The sequence below is a fragment of the Zonotrichia leucophrys genome, chromosome 3 (genome assembly GCF_028769735.1).
Source record: "Zonotrichia leucophrys gambelii isolate GWCS_2022_RI chromosome 3, RI_Zleu_2.0, whole genome shotgun sequence".
Lineage (NCBI taxonomy): Eukaryota > Metazoa > Chordata > Aves > Passeriformes > Passerellidae > Zonotrichia > Zonotrichia leucophrys.
In genome coordinates, this window is record NC_088172.1 from 43,847,973 (window position 1) to 43,871,860 (window position 23,888).

Here is a 23,888-nt window from a genome sequence, read left to right on the forward strand (position 1 = left end):
GCCGTGTTCAGGTGTTTTACCCGAATTTAAACTGGTGTGATCCAGTGAGGTGGCAGCAGTTGATGAAGCAAGAACGCAGTTCCAGGTGCAAAGCACGTTAGTGTTTACTGGGACATGGCTGCCAAGGGCATAGGACTGTCAGAGAACTTCACCCAGGGGGTTACAGGTGTGCTCTGCAGCACTGTTGGTTCTTCTCAGAACCTGACAGTGCTACAAAGCAGCCCCAGAAGAGAGGGTGAGAAGGTTACACAAACCCTTGCAATAGCCAGCAATAGCAGCAGCAGGAGACATCAAAAGTCATGGGACATCTTCATCCAAATTTATTTATTAATAAGGTAACAACATATTCCAAATTATTACAAGCCTTTACTAATCTTTCCATTACTGTCTCAAGTTCGACTTGACATGTCAGATTTTTTGCAGTAAATGTCAGTGTTCAGGTGCAGAATTAAAATAAAAGCTTAGAGAATAGCAACAGGAAGTCACAGTTACAAACGCCACAGAAAGGGATGAGCATAACATCTGCTGCAGGCTCCAGGGTCACTCCCAGTCAGGCGGCTCTAGGCTCAAGTTGTAGCAAGTAACAGAGAAATTATGCAGCTTATGTACTTCAGTTACAAAGCAGCAAGCACAAAAGCATTTTAAGATTTTGTAACTGCACAGGAACTATGCCTAGATTTAGACTTTCTAGGCTCAAGTCCATCTCTGGCAATGGACAACAAGCAAAATACCTAATACAGTAAAAGATTTCAAGATTCAGAGCCCCAAATATTTTAAGAAACCCTTCAGTTGAAGCCTCAGTAAATGCAAACCTCCTTTAGTTATTGTAACTTCAGTGCTTCTTTTTTCTCTGCTTTTTTTTTTATCATAATACTCAATTTCTCCAAAGGGCTTACACAGCTTTTACCACTCGGCTCCTTGCAAACTTCATGATTGTAGCTTAGCCAATAAAGTGGCACACAAAACAGTAATAAATTACAGCACAGCTATGCTACTTAAACTACTTTAAAAACCAATAATACTATGTAGATGCACATTGTAAACAGGTGCCTTAAAAACATGCTTCTGATACCAGGGTATTCTCCCCAGGGTGCCTGTCCTGTGTGCAGTGGGGCACACTGGACTGGCTCCTCTGCAGCTCCAGGTGCAAGTTTTCCCCCCCCATCTGTGCTGAAGGTACCGCTGCCCTCGGCATGGGAAAAGTCAGGCTGGTAGTGTCTTAGTGCTGCAAGACATCCAGTGAACCCACAGTGCTCCTCTGAGTCTAACAACACTTACTCAAGGCTTACTTAGGAATCAAGGCAACAGGGATCATCAAAGGCAGACCCTCTTCACTTGTAAAGCCTGACCTAGCACTGTTTAATTACCCTAATTAACACTTGCACTTCTTTTCCTACAACCATTTAATGCAATTGAGGGGGAAGAAAACATACTTCCCAAAGCTCTCGATCTTACATCTCGTGCTCCCAAAGCACTCAAAGGAGGAGTAATCCTCTGAAAACCATCGTTACAGCAATTACCACTGAGCTCAGCTATAAAAAGTCATTTACTGAAATGACAAGACATGATTCAAGGTACTCATGCAGGACAAAGCAGGGAATACTACCTGGACAGCACGCACACATGTATTTACAGCCGCACTACTAGCTGGAATACTGTTTGTTTCAGGGACGCGTGGTGCTAGCACAGCCTCCTCCAGAGCAGCACAGCTCAGTCAAAGTCGCGGTTGGTGAGAACCAGCGGAGCCACCAGAGTCCACACGTACAGCACGATGCCAATCCAGCTGGAAGAGATCTTCACCCACACCGACGGCCACTTGCTGGTCATTGTCTCGTAGGAAGAATCCGGGCTGTGAACCAAGGAAAAGACAAAGGATCATTTGCAATTTTTTTCAATATAACATACTTGTGTTCTAAGCTACCCTTCAACACTGTTTTCACAGGAGATCATTCTCAATTCACACACCCCAAAGGACCCTTCTCCCAGGCAGTTCACACCACTCTGTACAAGAACACCACTTGTATGTAGGTGTCACAGGAGGCGGAAAAACAACAACAGCACAAAAAATACTCAGTATGAGAAGCTGCCAAAAAGCAGAAATAATTACTAGGAATCTCTAACAAATCTGCAGAAAGGCAGTAAATGGATAGCACTTAAAAACAAAGAGAATGTATTCTGCCTTGCCAAAGGACACCACTGTTGCAATATGACACAAACGACACTCACACGCTGAGATGTCCAAGGCAAAAAGAGCACATTTATTTCCCAACCTCACTATTTACAGAATTCTAAAATGACCATGGATTGGAGGATGAAATTGCCACCTCTCCAATCATACTGGTCAAACCAACAGTCCATCAATTCTCTCCTCCAGAAAGGAATGCAAAACAATCATTATTTACAAGAATGTAAACATCAGAAGGCTTAGAAGAACTTTAGAAGAACAAGGCAACACACCACCTAGAGAAATTGATCATCTTGATGTCATATTGGGCCCAAGTAGGGCCACAAATCAATTTCACAGCAGGACTATTTAAGAGTTATTTCTGAAGGAAGTACCTTTTAGTGTTGCTTTTTCGATACAAATTGTTCTTTGCCATGTAACTGGAGACCGTAAGCTGTATTTTTTAATTCTGATCTGATCTAGCTGTTAGTAACAGTTCACACACAGGAGGACTATTTTATTGTTAGGATTTTTTCCAAGGATCAGACAACATAATTTCCTTCCACCAAGCCCCATCAGAGAATGGCTGTGGTTGGAAGAAACTACTGAAGGTTCTCAAGTCCAGCTCCACTGTTCCAGCGGGGACACCTAAATCCAGCTGCCCCAGACAGCTTTGGAGTGCCTCCAAGAATGGAAACTCCACAACTTCCCCTGGCAACCTGCACCAGTGCTCAGTCACCCTAGCAATGGAAAAATGTTTCCTGATGTTCAGAGGGAACCACATGTGTCTCAGTTTGTGCCTTTTGCCTCTGGCCGTGTCACTGGGGACCACTGAAAAGTCCTGGCTCCATCTTCTTTGCACACCTCCTTCAGGTGTTTCTACACGTTGGTGAGACACCCCTTGGGCCTTCTCTTCTCCAAGCTGAACAGTCTCAGCTCTCTCAGCTTCTCCTCATATGTCACATATGCTCCAGTCCCTTAATCATCTTTGTGGCCCTTTGCTGGACTCTCTCCAGTATATGCCCATGTCTCTCTCATACTGGGAAGCCCCAGAACTGGAGGAGATGGGAAGAAACACCTTCCCCTTGACCTGTTGATATAACATGTCCTTTTTCTAGCTCTCTGTACTAGACATGGGCCTAGTGTTTACTAATTTTTAATTGTTATATAATGTAAGACTTTATCCTGTTCACTTTAGCAGGATGCATTTCAGCAGTTCAGTGAATAACACGAATCATCCTAGAAAATATGGCAGGCACTTGTGAACAAGGCTGGCTACAGTTTTCAGATACACTTCCCTTGAGAAGGCTCACTCAAGACCGACATTCCAGAGCATGCAACTTGTGCCTCCTTGTCCAGAAACAGACAGCCTCTTGTAAGCTCATTATCAGCACAACATCTAATCAAACATACATACCTGTACCAGTTGGTAAGTGTCATCATGATATACAGTGATGCCAGGAAAAGCATGAAGTGGAAGAAGGAGTAACTGTAAGTAACTCCATCCCTCTCATTATCTATAGCTCGGTGAACATCATCTCCATCATCAAGGGAGCCATCACTCCTGGGCATTCCATCCTCTATCAGCGTTGACTCATCGCTGGTTAGCATCAGCTTGTTAACTTGGCTGTTGTTGGATGTCCGGATGCTGGATGTGACAGGAAAGGACATGGTACAGATACCCAAATAAATACTATTTCATATCCAACAATAAGAAGTGATACAAATTAATGTATTTTTTTAAAGGAATCTTACCTTGAATAGAGAACACACAGCAAAAACAAAACCAGTCCTACAATCCCTTGCGCGTCCCACCACTGCACTACCTGACCTTGGGTTGGAATGGTGGTGCTGTTGTAACCAATGATGCTCAGCAGACTGGGGTTACAGCGCCTGTCTGTGAGGGAAACTGCATTAGAACTTACATAAAACAAGAACAGGACAAATATTTAATAGCACATTTCCATGCTGAATGCACAGAAATAGAAAGGAACGTCGTGACTGTGACAGTCTTTAAGTGAAATTTGAATTTAATTTTAGCCTACTGAATCTCTCTAGAGCAGGGAAATGACAGTATATGGCATAAAAATCTATGTCTTTGAGCAGATAAAAGGATTCTGAACTTATGTAAGATATGCATCAACTGCTTTACTATTCCATCTGACATAATTAGATGCAACAAAACAGAAATTTCTGTATAATAAGCTTCAGAAATTCTACTGCTAGAAAACAGGTTTGACAAACATATTCTATAGATGGGGTACCCAAGTCATCCCAGAAATGGAAAACAATGCCAGTAAGTCAGTTTTTTATTATGAGTGGTTCCCAACCCACAGCATCCACAGGTAACACTGATGCAACAGCTGAAAGTAGTAGACAATCTTATTTTCCCATAATGACTGCCTGAATTAGATGACTCATGTATTCCATGACACAGAAGCACAGAAGATTGTCCACAGCTAAGACAAAAGGGTCAGAGACCCAATTAAAACCACTAAAATCAATATCTGGTGATTTATTTTAATCATCATAATTTCTGCACTTGTTTTTTTTTAGAGACATTCAACTGTTTCCAGTCACAATAAACACTGACAACATTTACTAATACTGGTTATAAATCCTCAGCTTGGAAAAATATAATCAGTAGCATCTTGGTCACCTAAGAAACATGACACTTGGTAGAGATATGAAACTCCTGGACTCCTCAGGGGAGTTGCACTGATCTGCAAAATCTAAGCTTTAGAATACTGCAGTTCTGCCAGTAAAACGCAGAATTACATGCCATACAAGCAGGGGGAAAGACACAATCTTAGCATGCTGGTTGCAGAGGTGGGGAGCTCAGAGATGTGTGGGCAAGGCCATGTTGCTATTTTATGCATCCCACATTGTTGCTGGGAGCGTGGCTTTGGGGGAGGAAAAGGTGAGCACCACCAGAAGAAGTGGCACTCTGCTTCTCTCTCCCCCTCAAGGGAGCTTGCCTGGACCAGCCACGCAGACCCTGCCCCCCCTCCCTGCTGCCCATCCCTTCCTATCCCTCAGGAGAGTGGGCTCCCAGCAGGACATGTAGCTGACCCCTACCATATGCACATTCTGTTACCCTGCTCTAATGCTGCCCTGCAAGAAGTGGAAGTACAATTTATTGCTGAACTGGTTACCCAAAATGCTCTACATTGTTACTACACTTACCTGGCTCATTGGTCATGGCTGACCAAGTCAAATACATTGTGTAAATTGTGATCACCGAAGACTGCAGCAAACCAGATCTTGGCTGAGATTCCTACACAAAGGAGTCACAGAAGAGGGAAGTTAGGCAATCAAAAGTTGCAGGCACAATTATATTGTGATAATACAGGAGGTAACAGAATTAAAATCGTACCTGAATCCTTGGCAGAATTGACATTACAGAAGCACCAATGCACAGGAGCATATTAACACTGATGAATGTCTTGTTTTCAGAACAACCTTCTGGATGAGTGTAATAAACATAAAACAAGACAATAGCTACCAGAGACAGCAGATAGTTGACAGCTGTAGCTGAGAGGAGAGCTGTGAAGAAACAAAACCATAGTTAAACTGGTTAATAACAGAGACTACTATGATTGGAATAAATACTGCATGATTATCAAGTATGGGATACGATATACAACAAGAATTCTGGGCACTGAAATGTAAAAGAAGTTCTCAAATAGCCCGTGAAGAAACAATACATTGGAATCATGAGGCCATGCTTGATTCTCCAGTGCCCTAACAGCAACCAGGAAGAGCAAGGAGGATAAACAAACATAGATAGCTGTACTGGACACACTCTGGCTAACAGCTTAAAAAAGAAACTGAAGAAATACTTCAGCTTCAGAGGCTAACACAAAATCTCATTTCCAAATTACATCTTAGAAAAAACACTAAATAGGGAAGCAGCCAGTGAATTAACACAGGCCATACTGTCTTCTGAAACACCTAAATTATAAAATCTGAAACACTTTATTAAAATAACATTTCTCTAGTGAGATGACTTTACTCTCCTTCACTACCTTGACCTTTCACACATATACCTTCTAAGAATGATTAACTGGCAACCAGAAAAAACAATTGTTTGAGATTATTCTACTCAACATGATGCACTAGCAGGTTACTTTGTTTTTAATCAGCACTGAAGAGCTAGCAAAAGCTACGACTAAAAAAAAAAAAACAAAAAAACCCCAAAACAAACAAACAAACAACCCAAAACTAAAGAACCCCAACAAAAAAAAAACTAAACTGACCCAAAAAACAAAACAAGAAAAGCCCTAAAAGCTGCAGTTGCCACTTTTCTGATACCATGATGCACAGAAAGCTCCACCTGAACATGAGGAAGAACTTCTTTACTTTGTGTATGACTGCACCCTGGAACAGATTGCCCAGACAGGTTGTAGCATCTCCCTCACTGGAGATATTCAAGAACCATCTGGACACAATTCTGTGCCATGTGTGCTCCAGGATGACCCTGCTTGAGCTGGGAGGCTGCATCAGATGAGCTGCTGTGCTCCCTTCCAGCCTCACCCATTCTGTGATTATGTGAAACTCATGCCTTGCACCCAGGGAACAGATCTTATTACTCAGAGGCTGCTGCATCTCTCCCTGCTTCCCCTTATTTAACCTGAAAACAGAAAGACATCAATGGAGCTGAACTACACATCTGAGAAAATGACACTCCTGCATGAAGCAGCCCTTTCTGCATTGGTAAAATGAACTATTCAGTGAGTAACTTATTTAAGACAATGCACATTAAATTAAAGTTAACACTTGACTGTAGTATAGTCCCTCCATACCTGCATACCAGCATCTTGAGTTTCCTTCCTCCATTTTTTCAACCCAAGATTCATTCCAGGAATGGGCAAAGTCAATAAGCAAGACCAGCTGAATAAGAATAAAGCAGAATGCTCCAGCCATACCTACATAGAACCACACTAGAAGAGAAGTAGAACAAAATCAGTTACGAACCATAGGTTTACCCCCATCACAGTGTCCCTAAACACACAGAAGCACTACAGTTACACAGCTACAATTAAAACTGTATATCAGCATGCACGCACTTTATTTAAAACTAAGTATGACTGCACCATGATACAGAGGAAGACAAGATTCCCTCACCAGTTGTAAATGGTCCCTCTGGGATGAAGAAAGCTCCAACACTAATTGCAAGCGCTGTGGCAAATTTAAAGAACCAGAATCTAAAGGGAAATAAAAGAAAATAAGGCAACTGTTAAGTCTGGTCTAATTCATATATAAAATACACATCTTTAAGAGTTGTTTTTTTTTTTTTTAATTTGCTCATTCTTAACTTGCCTCACTTGAAGCAGGATAAAAATTCTATCTGCCCAAGATTTTTGCTCTCTAAAAAATTATGCTTAACCTGTGCTAGACTGACACAGAGTTTGACACATTTCCCAGAGGTATCTTCTTACTTGTGAGTTCCAAATTAGGCCAATTGTGAGCTGCTTTTTTTCTTCCTAAGAACGTTTTAAACCAGAACAGTTTAAAACCAGAACAGAGATTGTTGGTTTGTCTGCATATCAGAAAAATGGGTTAAAAAATCTCTTTGTACTTTTAATATCAAAGATCACATTGATGCCTACAATGACATAAAACATTATGCTGGAGCTCCCTACCAGTCTTGGTTCACTTCCTACATGAGAGAAATATACAAACATCTAGATTCCTCCCATCCAACTTCAGATTCTTTAGGCCTACTGAGCTGATGAGGATTTACCACAAAAACAAAAGCAAATCATTTATCCTGCACAGAAAAGACACAATCAAGTTCCAAGTCCCTGCTTCAGGGCAGTGTCATTGGAATTTTTCTTCCAGTAAAAGAGATGAACTCACAGAGCATCAAAAGAGATCAGATGTTTCCAGAAAGCATACATGGGAATATCCTTCACCAAAGATACAACAACTCACCCCAAACACTAACTGTATAAATATACCCTGCATAGAGAACTTCAAACTGTTATGCCAACAAAACTGTAAGGAGGTAAAGATTATTTTTTCTGATCCCAGTGACAGGCAGCTCCTAAAACAGGCATGATGCCATCTACATGCACTTCAAAACTGAATATAACACCACAAAGACATGTACCACACCCCCACAATGTCAACCACTTGTCAGTTTTTCAAGTTTTCTATCCCTTCCCATTTATTCCCATACTTTAGCAAGTTTAATCTCTCCTGCTGGCTGTTACAATCAAGTGATGGATACCAGAAGAACAAATTCCAGTTGTGTGGAGAGGAATTATGTGAGATGACAGGAGTGTAGAATACAGAACAAAATGGACTAAATCCCTGGGATATAGAGAGGAGACAAAATTCAGTCCGAAAGTTGAATTAAGTTGTAACATTTACAGTGCAATACAAATCCCACTAAAAATAGTTTTAGAATCCACTTTTTTAATCAATGTCATTCTCAATCATAGAAATGGAAATGGGTTCAAGTTTATATATACTTAATCTCTAATTCTAGACTTTTTTGATGGATCTTACTGCTCTACCCCATTCTACAACTGAAAACAACAGTCATCTGAAATAACACCTAAAGCTGCTGTGCATTCTGTACAAGCTAGTAATTATCTTGTGGATATAATTTATTTTTTTCTATTGTCATCATAAACCTGAGGCAAGAAACCATTCTGACTGGCACTAAAAAAGCAGAGAATGTGAACATTGGCACTAGATTGTATAATGGAGCTTAACTTGCATGCAAGCATGAAAGAGTTAGTACACATATATGCAAAAACCTAATATTCTGAGTATTTCAAATCACTGACAAAAAGATTACATCTCAAAATGTTACTGAAGATACAGACAATTTCAAAAATTAAAAGTCATACTGCTTTTCATAAAGTTCACTATAATGCATATTATTGAAGTAAAGAATTACTACAGAAGTATTGAAAGTAATGTTATTAAATATTTTACCAGCAACAGTTAAATTTTTCCTTTTATCCTAGTGTTCATGTTAGATTGGCTAAGAAGAGCATACTGCTATGGGTTGCATAAACAGTACCTAAATTTGTATTGGAGAGCACAACTCCAAATAAGGTTATCAAGAAGATCACAAACACTTTAGAAAAAATTTAGGTAAAAAACATTCGTCATTATGGAAAATCACCATGTGCCTTTTTCTGAAAAAGAACCAAAAAACAACAGAGCTCTGATACAGAATGTAGCTGAACCACTTTCTTTTTGCTTGCAACAAGCATGTTCTCCTGAACAAAGCAGGGTGGAGGGAAAGGCTGAACTGAGTTACTCTTGCTAACATATCTTAATACGTACTCTCTTTTTCTTTTCCAAAAAAACCCAAAAGTAAATAAAGCAATATTCTGCTCAGTCTTAATTATTTTCCCCTACAGAAATAATTTGAAGCTTTTTCTGTTTTTCTGTTAGACATGTTTAATCCTACTATACTGACTATAAAATTAAATTTTTTGCTTAGCTGCTCATAGCTTCTGTTAAACACAGTCACCTCTAAAAAGCAGTAGTCTAAGCAATCACTGTGACCACAAAAATTAGGCACCATAAATGGTTTTAGGCTTTTTAGCATCATGTCCTCTCACAAATATTTACATTTCCTTGGTTCAAGGAGCTACATTACACATAGGCAGAACTTGAGATGAAAACTACCGCTTGTGTCAATACACAAGCTGAAATTCCACTATATTTTTCCATCTGATAATCTTAACTAAAATGAAATACAAATGAAAATTCACTGGGAAGCTCAGAAACTAGATACATAACTCTTTTTGTTTTGCAGAGGGGCAACTGAGAAGATAGCAGAAAGAGAAAAGATATGTTTTATACATCTATATTGATATATATGTGTAACTGCTATAACCTTTAAAACAAAACCGTTCAGAAAAGAAAAAAAGTTCTTACAAACTTCAAAGTTAAGAGGAATACAATTCAGATGAGACTCCTACATATTTTTAGTTCTTGAAAAACTCTCTGTGGAATGAAACAAAAATTAATCACTAACTCATCTCAGCACTCATTTCTGCACCTTACCCATTGTGCACTGCTGCTCTGGGGTCATTGCTGCTCTTCACTTTGATCATCAGCAAGGAGAAGAGCAGGAAGAACATGGCCATGCCAAAGCACACGCGGTACACAGCCTTGTAGCCAACCAGCACATCACAGTTCACGTGGCCCTGCACACCAGGAATACTTGTTCCCAACCCTCCATCACAAAATCCAGGAATCTGTGATAAATACAAGATACATCAGTCATCATTAAAAGACTTCCTGTCAGTAAATGAACAGTAATACATTTCCAATACTCAATTTATTAATATTGTAACATTATGTAACTATTAACAGTTAGAAAATATGATACTGAAGGGCTGCATCATTAGCTGTAGTCCACCTAGAATGTCAAACACATGCAAGGAAAAAAAAAACGGCATAGGCAGGATAAAATAAAATAAAATAAATCTTTCCATAAAATAGTTCGGGTTGGAGAAGACATTCAAAGCTCACCTAGACTAACCCTTCTGCCATGGGCAAGGACATCTTCAACTACATCAAGTTGCTTGAGGCCCCATCCCACCTGACCCTGAATGTTTCTGAGAGTGGGACATGGATCTTATTAACAGGTTTTTTATGTTATTAGCAATTTCAGAACTTCTCAAAGAAATGCAGTTTTCCCTTGCTGATCTGAATCAAGAGATAATTAAAGATCTGTGAACATGTAAATTTGACTTGACAGTTACAATCAGGCTTATGACATGGCTAGGAGGTGGCAGCCTGCTTACATCTCTTTAAAACAGACACAGCCTTTCCCAGAAAAAGTACCCTCACTATCAATTAGGTGTGTCTGTAATTTCCATATGAAACAGCTGAGAACATTCTCTCCAGTCACTACCAGGACATGAGCAATATCTTTCAGAAGTCAATATCTTTCCATACTCCAGAAGGCTGGAATCTTCTTTCCTGGGTGACTAACATGGTTCTCACTGAAGCTCTAAAGTGGTAACTACACCAACCTACAATACAGATTTACAGATGAATAATTTGGGGGAAAAACCATGAAAATCATGCCTAACCAAAGCTACAATCTACTGAAAAAACCTTAAAATGGCAAAACAGAACTGAAGTACATGCAACCCAAGTTCAGTGAACCTGTAAGCTCTACTGTAATTCACATTACCATTCTCCAGTTTTATATTGCGTCTTCATTTAGCTAATAAACTGTAAGATCCTACAAACATTTCCTAAATTCCCTGGGTGGAAAACAGGCTACTATGATGAGTGAAAAATACTTTTGTTACTAAAATAGAATTTTAACTAGTACAGCATGACAAAACTAGAAGGCATCTTCTAGTGGTTGTTTCTTTTAATCACAACCACAATAAAAATCAATGCCATAAATACAAGCATCTCAATGGCCAAGATGCCATAAATACAAGCATCTCAATAATTCTTAATTTGAAAGTACACATACATAAATTTTCTTGTTTGATACAAAATCTTTTCTTTTTCTGCTCTGGAGAAGAAGAGGCTTTACCTCAAAAGAGTGCTTTTCACCTACAGAGGGATCTTCCCACAACATCTCTGACTCACAAACAAATTAATGGTGACGTGAAGCACAGCTGGTAACAAAATGACATATTTCCAAATAAAATCCATGCTTTTCAAGATGTCAATTACTATTATTTATGACATTTGTTCTCCCAAAAATGCTAGCAATAAATAACCTGACCTTCTTCAGCTGCTCTTCCATGCCTGGTATTAGCATCACACAGGCAACGCTGACGCCAAGAAGTAAAAAGAAGGCATAAATCAGCCGAGTTATGGTGGAGTTGTTTCCGCTGGGGCAGCATCGGCACAGCAGGCACGGGGCACTTCCACACAAGCATGGTATCTGACAAAAAGACAGAACATGAATTATTTAAAAAGCTTTGGATTACTATATTACTAGATTTCAATATTTAATCAGGCTGTGCAGATCATCAGATATGATGGAAAATTACTCATCCCATGCATCCCACCACTAAGACACTGCTACATGCCACACTGCCACCAAACAACAGCGCTTCCCAATGCGCTGCTGCATGGTGAAATTACTGATTTCTAATATTCTCAATGATTAGAAGTAATCATTTAGCCATTCAGAAGAAATAAAGACTGGATTCAGGCTCATTTGTTCTCTTGAATTTTATTTCATTTCAGTCAAATGACATGCAAGGAATGCTTTTGTTAGCAACTACATCCTCCCTTCCACAGCTGCAGAGATTAAACAAACACACCACAGGAAAAAGATACGAGCACAACTGTTATGTAGGTACACTCTCAGCACCTGGCACAGTTGGGATAAAATCCTCACTGGGGCCATAAATATTTCCAAAACAGGTGACACAGCCTAAATCTTAGGTTGCAAACTATTTCATATTAGCAGTTACTCACATATCACATGATTCTGTTAGGCTGCAAAATTAACTTATGCAATGTAAAAGTTACAAACAGTAAGAACAGAGCAAATATGCAGAACATGTGTTATTGATACCAAATATCAACAGCAAAAGTTGGTATTTGCTATCAATACTGTATGATATAGATACCAATATCATGGTATCATGGGGAATGCTGTACAGTTGTAATACTACAAGGGGGGAAAACCAAACAGGACAAAATTTACCTGTATTTAATTCTCACATAGAAAATTGTGGGCAGAAAAAAAGGGAGCTATTTCACCAGGAGAGGGTTGGGAAGCAGGGAACAATTCTCTGCCACGTGCAGTGTGACAGTTTGGGAAGCAAAAGAAAGGCAAGGTCCTGCAAGTAAACATTAGCCAAAGGAGGAAAGGTACAATCAAAAGGTGTGATCACTGCCCTTCTCTGAGCTACAACAAACCATGACAAACAAAGATACAGAACAGAGTTAAAACCCAGCTTCTCCCCCAGGCACACATCCAGGGACAACTCCACCATGGGACAAAATCCACAGGTGTCCATCACTGCTTGAGTCACACAGTCACCTAAGGACAGGAGTAGTTAGAAGGCCACATGACCAGGACATTCCAGTCACCCAGTATGACAGGTGTGTGTTCAGAAGGAGTTCTCAGCAGTTTAATCATATGACAACCAAAAATGCCAGCAGTCCACTGCTACCGGAAGAGCCCCAGGGGTTGCTGGGAAAAGCAGACAGACTGCCACAACACTCCTGAGAAGCCCTCCGGACAAGGCCGATTATCATTCCCACAGTTTCAACCAGACTCACACACTGAACCCACAAACTTCATCTTTTAAATAACTTCCCTGTATTCTTTTTGGCACATGTTCCTTCCCAAGGAGCCAACAATCTTCACTCCACTACGCCACAGAATTATCTTTAAATTGGCCAACTTCACCATTACATGTGTCTGCTAAACCACTGAAACTAGGCAGCTTCTCATTAAAAGTATTTCAGGATGGAATAGTTATTATATTGCCCCTTTTTACCTTCTCCTCCTCTCAGTGCAGCACAAATAATATGAATGCATTGATTATAGGAGGTTTCATCTCAATATAATAAAAAAAATTACTTACACTGAGAGCAACCAGTCCCTGCAACAACCTCCCCAAGGATATGGTAAGTCTGCACCACTGGAGGCATTCAGGACGCACCTGGACAGAGTACCAGATCATCCCACTCAGGCCCTCTTCTTCATAAAAGATGCAGTAGGTGTCTCAGGTTTTGTGGTTGAGATGACTCTTGAGGTATTAGAAAGTCTTTTTTTCTAGCCCCATGACTGAAGAAGAAGTTGAGATTCACCGGTTCTGCTTTCCAAGGTTGTTTATTTTATCTATTACATTCTTTCTCTGACCTGCTGAGATTTGTCTGGCAGGTTGGTCTGTGGCACACTGACTGACTTTGGGGTGGTGTTGACTTTTAATACTAAAAACTACGAGTACTTTATTTACAATAATATTCCAATACCTATTACTTATGTTAGGCAGTCTGTCTCTACTCTAAACCAATCGAAAAGTGTCACCACCACAGCAGAAGATGGAGGACAAGAAGGAGGACAGGACACACCCAGATTATTTTATTTTGCTGCTTGAACCCCCCTTCTAAAATCTCAAAATTCTACTTTTTCACTCTGTGACAAATTAACTATCATTCTACTTAAACTCCTGTGGCTTGTAAATCTTCACACAAAGTCAGTAATTTTTTCTATGGACTAAAATCGAAGGCACAGGTGTTTTCGACTCTGTGCCAAGGTCTCTGAGCTCCTTGCCAGGGTCTCAAATCATCCAGGGCAGCCACAGGAATGTCCTGACATAGGTGGACCTTTGAGGCTGCTCTACAACTGCAAGCAACTACACTAGGTGCAGCTACACTTTGTAAGCAGGAAACATATGGCAAATATTGTCTGCAAATGCATCAGAATTTTACAGTACTACTGTCTTACAGTATTTCCTACACACACAAATAACCTTTCCAGTGAAAAATACCTCAGTTCTCTGTTCAAAAATTATTTTCTTGAACTAATTCTGTCTGCATTAATATTTCTAAACATACTTTTGAATAAAAGGTTGAGTTTGGCAGAATAGAATATATGATTAGGCTCAACTGCTGCAGAAAACATGGGGACAGAAGCACTGGTTACAAAAATTCACTTCTGTAAGGCATCCCAGTGTTTGTTAGATACCTAAATAATTCAAGCAACTTGCTCCTTGCCTCAGTGGAAGCTCAAGCATGAATGCTTCTACAGACAGGAGAGACTTGCAGTAGCTGAAATGAAGATGTTTGTCTGCACCTCACTGGAGCAATGTGCCTCAAGAGAGGCCATACACCTCACCAGAGTGTCTAAGCTCCAACACCAGCTCTTAAAATGTTCTGCCCCTACACAGCTCATGCATATCCATCTCTGAACAAGAGACACCTGTTGATACAGGACACTATTTATACAAGCTGGCTACTTACACAAGGAATCACGTTACAGCCCAATTCTCTCTTTGGCAAAAGAGAATAAAACGCACACCATTCCAACAAAATAGCAGTATACTACCAGCAAAACTACTTGTTACAGACTTCACAAAGAACAGGAACCAAGGAACATTCAGCCCATGGAATTCAGCTTATCAGCAGAGGAGACAAGGTGAGTTTGTGCCACTTTCTTCCTAAATTTAAAGCACATCTCCCACAAAAATTTCAGCAAAAAAATAATACCAACAAAAACTACTCACCCTGACTTGCAAGATACTACAATGGAGATCAAAGCTCAACTCCCCAGTGTGACTCAGCTTAGTCACAGATGCAGACAAAAAGTTACTCCACAAGCACTTTTTAATTTGCTTCTGTAAGGAAGCTTAGACAAAAGTTACTCAGACACAGCTGAATAAAATCTGTTGCCTTCCAGAAACTTTACTTACCTAGCAACTCATATCCTTTTATATTTTTGAGGAAAAATAAGCAGCTCAACGGTGTTTACTAAGGCAAAATAAGAAGACAAACCCACACACCTATTCTGGGAGCAGCCAGCAGGGTTTAAAGTTAATTCATGCCTGCGCAAAGAGTCATTTCATTCCCCAGGGCAGTGGAAATTGCATGAGGAACATGTAACAAGATGTATACTGAAGGAGAGAGTAGGAGACAGAAAACCCCACAAAATCATGGAAGGACAAATCTTACTGCCCTTGATGTACACAGAACAAGTTTTTAATATTAAACATAATCTTCCTGCTGGAGTAATGACTAAATGATTATATATTGAATTAATTATTTGCAAAAACACTAAGCCCCTGATGGGCCTAGTCAGGGTTCAGCTACATCATCCCTACTCTTAAGCTTATAGACACTGAATTAATCAAGATCTTTGCCTTGACAGAGAATATTGAAAGAGCAAAACAGCAGCTCAGCTGTTTCAGAGAAGAGAACAATAGAGGCAAGACACAGCAGAGGGAAAACAGCGCTGCCTTATCAAGCCTGGCTGTCAGGAGCAGAAGACTTTTGCTGAGATGACTCTGCTCTTATGGCATTGGCCTCACCCCCATCTCTGACAGGCTCCCCCTGCCCTTAAAAATGCTACCGTGAAGCACTGCCTGATCAGCACAGGGGAGCGCAGAGCAGTCACGCACAGCAGCAGCACATCACAAAAGCACACAAGACACAAGCACGGCAGGAGGCTGAGCAGAGAGGCTCTGCACAGCACCACGCGTGGCCCTGAGAAGGGGCTGCAGTGAGAGCAGCGTCCCCCTACACGCAGGGGCGCTTTGCCGGCCGTCACAGCCCGCACCACACCAACGCCACAGCACCTGGTCCTGCGGCTCCCTCACCCTCACTGGGTGCTTCCTCCTCAGAGCCACAAGCTGAGTTTGTACTGACATATCCCTAGAGAGCAGCGTGGACAGATTGCTCCTGCTCAGAACTGCTGTACAGGCTCTAAGTGCTGATCACCTGTGGTTTTAGATGTGGAAAGAAAATGATCCCTTTAAAGCCATCAGGGGAAAGAGAAAAATAATACCAACAAAAACTACCCATCCTGATTTGTTTAGGTACTTCAAAGGAAGGGACAGGGGTTAACTACTCACAGTAAATCTGATTTAAGATTATGATCTCATGGAAATCATTTTATCTAACACGCTGAATTTCTCTGCAGAAAAACAAACAATCAAGAACAAGTAGACAGGGGTTCTTCAAACACTACAAACGCCAACCAGTTGTCAGAAAGGCTGTTTATCAACTTGAAAATGCAGTATATATTAACTCAAGTATTTGAAATAAAGCCTATAGTCACAATGTCATGAAGTATTTAACAATAATTAAAAATAATACTGTTAAGTATATCCAGTAGTAATTCAAACCTAACTGGCTAAACCATTAAGTAGTATGTAAAATGTTAATGAGAGCAAAATGAGCCCTGACAGTAATTAGTAAAAAGGATATTATCAGTGTTCTAGTTGATTATTTACAGGCATATCAGCCTGGAAGTTAATTGATGCAGATTTTCCAATTCTATGATAATTTCATGAAATTTGTAGATGAGATCAAGGGATTATGGATCATCTCTCTTAATTAAAGGTCACTCTGTACTAGAAGAGCCAAAACCCATACATTCAGATGTAGGAGCCTGGATAAATATGAGGTCTTGTTACATCACTAGAAGTGTGTACACAAATGCTTTAATAATAGGTAATTTAATTTGATTCATGCATGGTACAATTATTTTTGGTATTAAAAATTCAGATTTTCACAATCCCACTGACATTCTTACTGCAAACATCTAAAAACTCACAAACCACTTGACTGTGTCAATATAGACAGGGACAAGACTTGGAAAAACATATATCACTTATTGATAAAAAAGCAGTGTCTCAGCTGAAGACTCTTTACCAACTTCTTCGCTTTCCTGCATCGTGCCAAGAGTCTTAATGCCATCTCAATCTCCTGCTTCCCATGAACAAACATCACCTGACTGACGTGGTGACACATTACCACGGATTACTGTGCCGCCAGGAAAGGATGGCTCGGCGAGACAAAGATGCTACAAAGGGTGGAGCTGCTACAGACAAAGCCGTAAGAAAGAGGCATTAAATACAAATATTAGAATCGGGGAAACGTGCGGGTTTTGATTTTCCCGAAAGAAACGCTGAGTTCAAAGCATTTGACCGGACTCTTTGGAGATTCGGGGAGGCGATTTCAGCGGACACCGCGGCCCCTCCCGCACAGCAACGCGGATTGAGCGGCGCTCGGCAGCTCGGCAGGCCGGCCTGCCTGGGTTAAGGACGCAGCTCCCCACAGCGCCGGCCAAACGGTTCCGACGGATCCCTGCGGATCCCGGGAGCAGCCCGAAAGAGGAACCACGGCGGGGCCCACCCCTTCCAGCGCGGCGGGGAGAGAGCCCTGCCCGGCGGAGCGGGGGCCGCGGCCACTGGGGCGGACCGAGCTCGGATGGGGCCGGGCAGGGGCCGGGCAGGGGCCCGCAGCCTCCCCGTGCGGCAGGAGCAGGAGGGAAGGCAGCGCCGCAGCCGCCCTGGGTGACACAGGCGCGGGGAGGCGGCGGGCGAGGCCCGGCTGCGGAGGAGGGGAAGCGCCGGCCGCCGGCTCCGAGCCTGCGGCGGGCAGGGAAAGGCAGGGAGGGACCCCCGCGCCGCCCGCGTCCACCTTACCCAGCTCGCCATGGAGCAGAGGCCCAAGACGCTGCCCATGGTCCCCGGTGGGCTCGGGCTCGGGCTCCCCCAAGATGGAAGCGGCGGCCGTGGCTCCCGACGCCGTTGTTTACTGCTGCCAGCGGCGCTTCCGGCCGCTGACGGCGCGGGCACGTCACTGCCGGCCTGGCGCGGGAACGCGCAGGGATGCTGTGGGGCCGAGGGGTTCTTGGGGATCGGCCTCAGGCCAAATAATCACAGATTCGCGAGGTTGGAAGAGACCTCTAAGATCATCAAGTCCAACCTATGCCCTAACACCTCAACCAGACTATAGTACCTAGTGCCATGTCCAGTCTATTTTTAAACACATCCAGAGATGGTGATTCTACCACCTCACTGGGAAGAGAATTCCAGTACTTTATTCTTCTTTGGGTGAAAAATTTCTTCCTAATATCTGACCTATACCTTCCCTGACGTAGCTTTGAGAGAGAGACTGTGTCCTCTTGTTCTCTCAGTGATCAGGAAAGGAGATCCAGCCAGGGGAGCAGCAGCAGCCAGCATCCTTCAGTCAAGGGACCTAAAGCCTAAAGCTTGTTAGTTGTCAGCTGTGGATGCAGCAAATCAAGGTGTAGCGAACTGGATGTAGTACAGCAAAATGTTGTATGTCAGTGTGAAAAATGCATGTATTATATGATTGGCTTTTTGCAAATATTACAATGAATGTTATATGTGTTGTGTTAGAAAGAAATGCTGCATTAATTCTCTTAAGTACTGTGTTAAATACAGTTTTAGGTTATAAAATTTGTTAAAATAAGAACTATGTTAGTGGGGTTTTTTAAAGAAAGGAATGAGGCACTCGCACCATATAGCAGCCACAGGACGCGTAAATCTTTCAGGGAAACTAATTTATTTCCTTCTTATCAGAAGAAACTACTTTCCACCTTGAAGGCGCTGTTAGGATTAGAAGGAAGAAGTTGACAATGACCAGACAAAACCCTGTGTTTGAATGGAATTTATGCATCATGTATGAAGTGTATGAATATGCAACGGGCTATTGTTCTTAAGGGTTAATCCTTTGTTAGCAGGGGTCCTTTATGGCCTCGTGATGCCCAGAAAAAGGCACCCGGATGTCCGTAACTCTGTTTTTATTGTCTCAAATTGTCCTAATTCAATTTGTCCAAATTGTTATTACTCTAATTGTGTTACTATTTTTATAACCATTTTATTACTATTAAGCTTTTAAAATTTTAAAAACAAGTGATTGGCGTTTTTCACATCAGTAAAACAGATAGCCAAGGACACCTAGGAGCTAACAAACTTTGAGGATGTAGTAAATCAAGGTGTTGACGCACATCTATGGATACATTATTAACTTGGCAAAATATTTAATGTCCATGCTTCCTATAGCTGAACTATATCCATTATAATACTAATAGTCACACAGGTCACAGAGACCCCTGGCCAGGTGCAGACCCTCACCCTCTGTGTGCACAGTTGTTAGCTGGGGTTATGTAGACTGTATGGAAATTACCAACTCCTCACAGTAGATGAGCACAGCCCCAAAAAAGGGAAAAGGCCCACAAAAAAAGAAAATAGTCCTGGAAGAAAAAGTAGGGCCTAAAAATCTTTTAAAAACAATCAATCGAGGACCAGAAAATTTAGGTTGTATCTTTAATAATACAAACATTATAATATATACTTATATTTATTTAAAATATTTAATAATAAGGGTATTATAATACCAAGGATACCATCTCAGTACAACCCTTTCATTTGTAAAAAGTCTTAACATCCAAAACTAGACACTTAAGAAGGATGCATAAATTGGATTTTTAAATAAAATATTTAGAAGTATACATCATTTTACAAGTTAACATTTTTGTCTCTTTTAATTTTCCATTCTTACTAACATGCAGTCATTACACTACTACATGCTGGGCTCAGACTGGATTTATCTATGGATGTTGTGAAGTCTATCCTTTGTAATTGATTTAAAGGCAATCCTATTTTCAAAATCAAACATAAAAAGGCTGAGAAGGAATTTTTGCAGGCTGAAGGTTGAAGGCTGCAATTTTCTAGTGAGAAAAAGTGGGAATAATTAATAAAATTGATATAGCTATTTGTTTGAAAGGTAAGTACACAGAATTAGTGGACATTGAAAAATTCTGGAATACCTTTAGTTCAGCCAGTAGATCCAGAACAGTAATTCTTAATGCTCACTTTTGTTTGTGCACTGATTTGAGCCAGTGAGGTGTGCTGTGTTCATCTCCCACATAACACCAGCGCAGTAGCCACAAGGTGCTGGAGGCGCAGCATCAGCTCACAGCCAACATTGCAGCTTGCTTCATGTGATGAATGCATAATCTCCATTCCCTCTCCTTTGTGGAACCTTTAATCTTCTTCAAAGATGAGTTTTCATTAGCTACTGATTTTTTTCCGCTGCAGTATTCCCACAATTTTCACAGTGTGCTCTTTTTACTTACAAGAATTTCTGATAGCCATGGCAGCCTATTTCTCTCCATACCAACCTGATCTCTTTTTTTTTTGTTCCGAATACTAAATCCAATCATGGTTCTCTGATTCAGTCATTACTTCTGCTATCTTATTTGGAGTATCCACTGTGGAAAGATACTGAAGCATTATGTACGCTTCACTGAACCACATCCTGCTCCTCCTTCAATACACATATTTTCTAAGACACTGTAAAAGAGAAAAGATCTGCTATAGGAATTTCTCTTCTGGAATTGTATTCCATTTTCAAGCCATACAGTTGCCTGACAGCATTAAATTATATTGTGAAATACCAGTTTTACTTGACTGGAAGAGGGGTGGAATTCATCATACCCAGATGGTTTCCCAGTGTGGTACCTTGATTCCCTGTAACCCTTTGAGTTTGAATATGATAATCATAGTTGTCCATTATTTGACTATCTCTCTGATTATTTCTTTTTAGAAAATACCAGGACTCAAATAGCAGAAAAGGTGGTGTTTTTTTTGGTTTTTTTTTCCTTGTTTGTATTTGGGAGCTTCTTACTAAAACCTGCCTGTTTGTTAGCTGTTTGTTGGAAAATGATAATTTTTCCAAACTAGAGACCGCCTTTCAGTTTCATGGTCTGCACAAGCAGCTGTGATCAGCTCCTTCAGTGCACCCCAGACCAGCAGGGAGCCCAGAGTTGCCTTGTGGAGGATCCCAAACACGGCCACACAAGATTTACGCTCCAGCAGAAAAGCCCTGGTAACCATTTTGTCCCCCGAGTCCGTGTCCCCAGACCGCTGAGAGGGAGGGTGAGCTCGACAGGGCAAGATTCACTACTTAAACAGGTTTATGCTTCGGGCAAGGCATCACACACACAAATAGAACACGTAAGGGAATAAAAATGCAAGTAAAACACCGCTGTACTGTACAAAGCTCATCTCTGTGCTACTCATGCCGAGTTCATGCCAAGCATCAGGGTAGCATTTGGAGGAAGCAAAGTGTTCAGCCTTGAAAACTGGAGGAAAGCCAGGGTGGCTTTTGTTCTCGCCGAGCGACAGCTGAAGATCCTTTCCCCTAGAGGGCAGTGCAACTTAAAGAATTGAAATCTCTGCGGGCAGCGTTCAAATGGAAATCGGTAATGTGAAGATGTGTTTTTATCTCAACAATGTTCACAGAAAAATACTCTACGAGGGTGTATTTTCTGGAATGAATCTGTACACGCAGTACGATTCTACATTTCACTTAATTTATGTCATTTTTAAGGGAAATCTACAAAACTCACCCCTTTTTTCCCCTCTTGATCCTCTAAATGAAAAGTAATATTGAAATAATGTCTGTGACAACAGATTGTAAGACCCAGGTTTTGATCTCTATTGTGAGAGAGAAGTGGAACACGAAAGAATAAAATTCTTATTTCTGATAGACTGTGCGAGGACTTGTAACAGAGCTATCAGAAAGTTAATGGAATTCAGAGACTATATTATTCAAGGACTGACCTAGATATAAATCTAATAGATTCAAATAGATAGGAGTATAGAATAAATGTTCCTCTTTATATCCCTCTTACAACTCTGTGGATTTTGTCATTTTTTTCTTCTAATACCTGTTTATGTAGATCAAAATCAAACAATGCAATGGATTTAAATGGTAAAGCATTATCAGGTATGCTTCTAAAATGATGTTTTATCATCCTGAAAAATACATTACTGAGTAGAAATTGATTAACAACTTTTTTTTTTTGTAAATATGTATGGATTTAATCCTTCTTTAGAAAAGAGTGGATAATCTGAAATTGTTTTATACAGCTACTGCCATGAAGCAAAGAACAAAATATCATCAGATTGTGCAAATTGCTGTCACTCTATTTATAGCAGCAGAAGATTAGATGCAGCTTGGGTCAAGATTGTTATTAACGTTCCTGTTAAGGCCTATCACAATCATTGCAAGTGAGAGAGGAAAACTAATTTCTACTCTGTTACTGTTATTGTGTGCCTGGAATAAATGCACTCTGAGGGTAAATTAACAAGACAGTCTCACATCACTATATAATGCTACATTCTTAATTGGAAAAGACAGAAATATTTGTAATAAAATCAGCCCCCTTCAATTTGTATAGAATAGTATGGTTCAGTGTTTCTAAATAATTGGCATTTTGGAGACTGCTGCTAGCATTGTAACAGGGTGTGATGGATGCCTTTAAAACCCAATACTGACAACCTTCAGTCTAATTCCACCTTCCCTACTGGTCCAGCCTTGAGAAGCTTTGTGTTTGCATTGCGTATCCTGGGCATAAGTCTAAAGAAACAAATGGAATTCATCAAGGAATGATTTATTACCCTTATTTTTCATCAGCCAGCAAGAATTTAGAATCCATCTGTATTCTTCAGAATCACCCTGCCTTGTGCATTGGGAGGTTCAGGCCGGTGAGATGCCCGAGAGCACCTGGATGCCTGGCTGGCAGGGCCTTAGGCAGGTTCCAGTCTCCAGAGAGAATCCCCACAGTGGCTGTGCTGCAGGCAGCCTTCAGCACGAGCTTGGAGGGAGGCTGGCCACAGTGGCGTCCCCCCAGCTCAGGGCTGAGCCTGTAAGAAACAACTGCTCACTTTGGAAGTTTAAAAAGGCTTATTAAACCTTAACAAAAATACAACAAAGGACTACATAAGGAAAAAGCTGCAGCACTGGGAACTGCCCCTTGCACATACCACACAGCCAATTCATCTTCAAGATGGATGCTCGTCTTTTGTACCCCTGGGGGCTGTATCAGCCAGCCCTGACAGACTTCCCAGAGTCTGTCAGTCAGCTCTTCTTTGCCATTTATCTGTGGAGACTGCTTTCTTGTAACTTGACTGGAGATCGGTGTTGCCATGCCACACCCTCTAAGCAACAAGCTTTTCCATTCCCAACTGCCCCAGGTAAGGGACACATGTGTACACCTTCTTTTTATGTGACCTAGACAACAATACAGGGAGGGGAGAGGGAGCTGTGGGGAGAACAGAGGGCATCTAAACTACAATAACATAACTATACATCACTTAAGCTTTTCTTAATATTCACAGAATAGTTATCTTTTAATTGTGAGAGCAAATCATCTCATTATCCACCTATAACAGGCCAGTCCTGTTTAATATCTTCATCAACAATAGGGACA

At 41.0% G+C, this 23,888-nt stretch overlaps 1 protein-coding gene across 1 annotated transcript; it reads right to left on the reverse strand.

Annotated features, from left to right (window-relative positions):
- Window positions 1–297: 297 nt before the first annotated feature.
- Window positions 298–18,440, reverse strand: SERINC1 (serine incorporator 1). Its single transcript, XM_064707976.1, has 10 exons — window positions 18,286–18,440; window positions 11,895–12,056; window positions 10,202–10,395; window positions 7,292–7,371; window positions 6,970–7,107; window positions 5,541–5,710; window positions 5,351–5,441; window positions 3,920–4,061; window positions 3,582–3,812; window positions 298–1,849 (listed from the first exon to the last, which is right to left on the reverse strand). The coding sequence occupies exons 1-10, from the start codon at window positions 18,322–18,324 to the stop codon at window positions 1,711–1,713; spliced, it is 1,386 nt and encodes a 461-aa protein (XP_064564046.1). The 5' UTR covers window positions 18,325–18,440; the 3' UTR covers window positions 298–1,710.
- Between the last annotated feature and the right edge of the window lie 5,448 nt (window positions 18,441–23,888).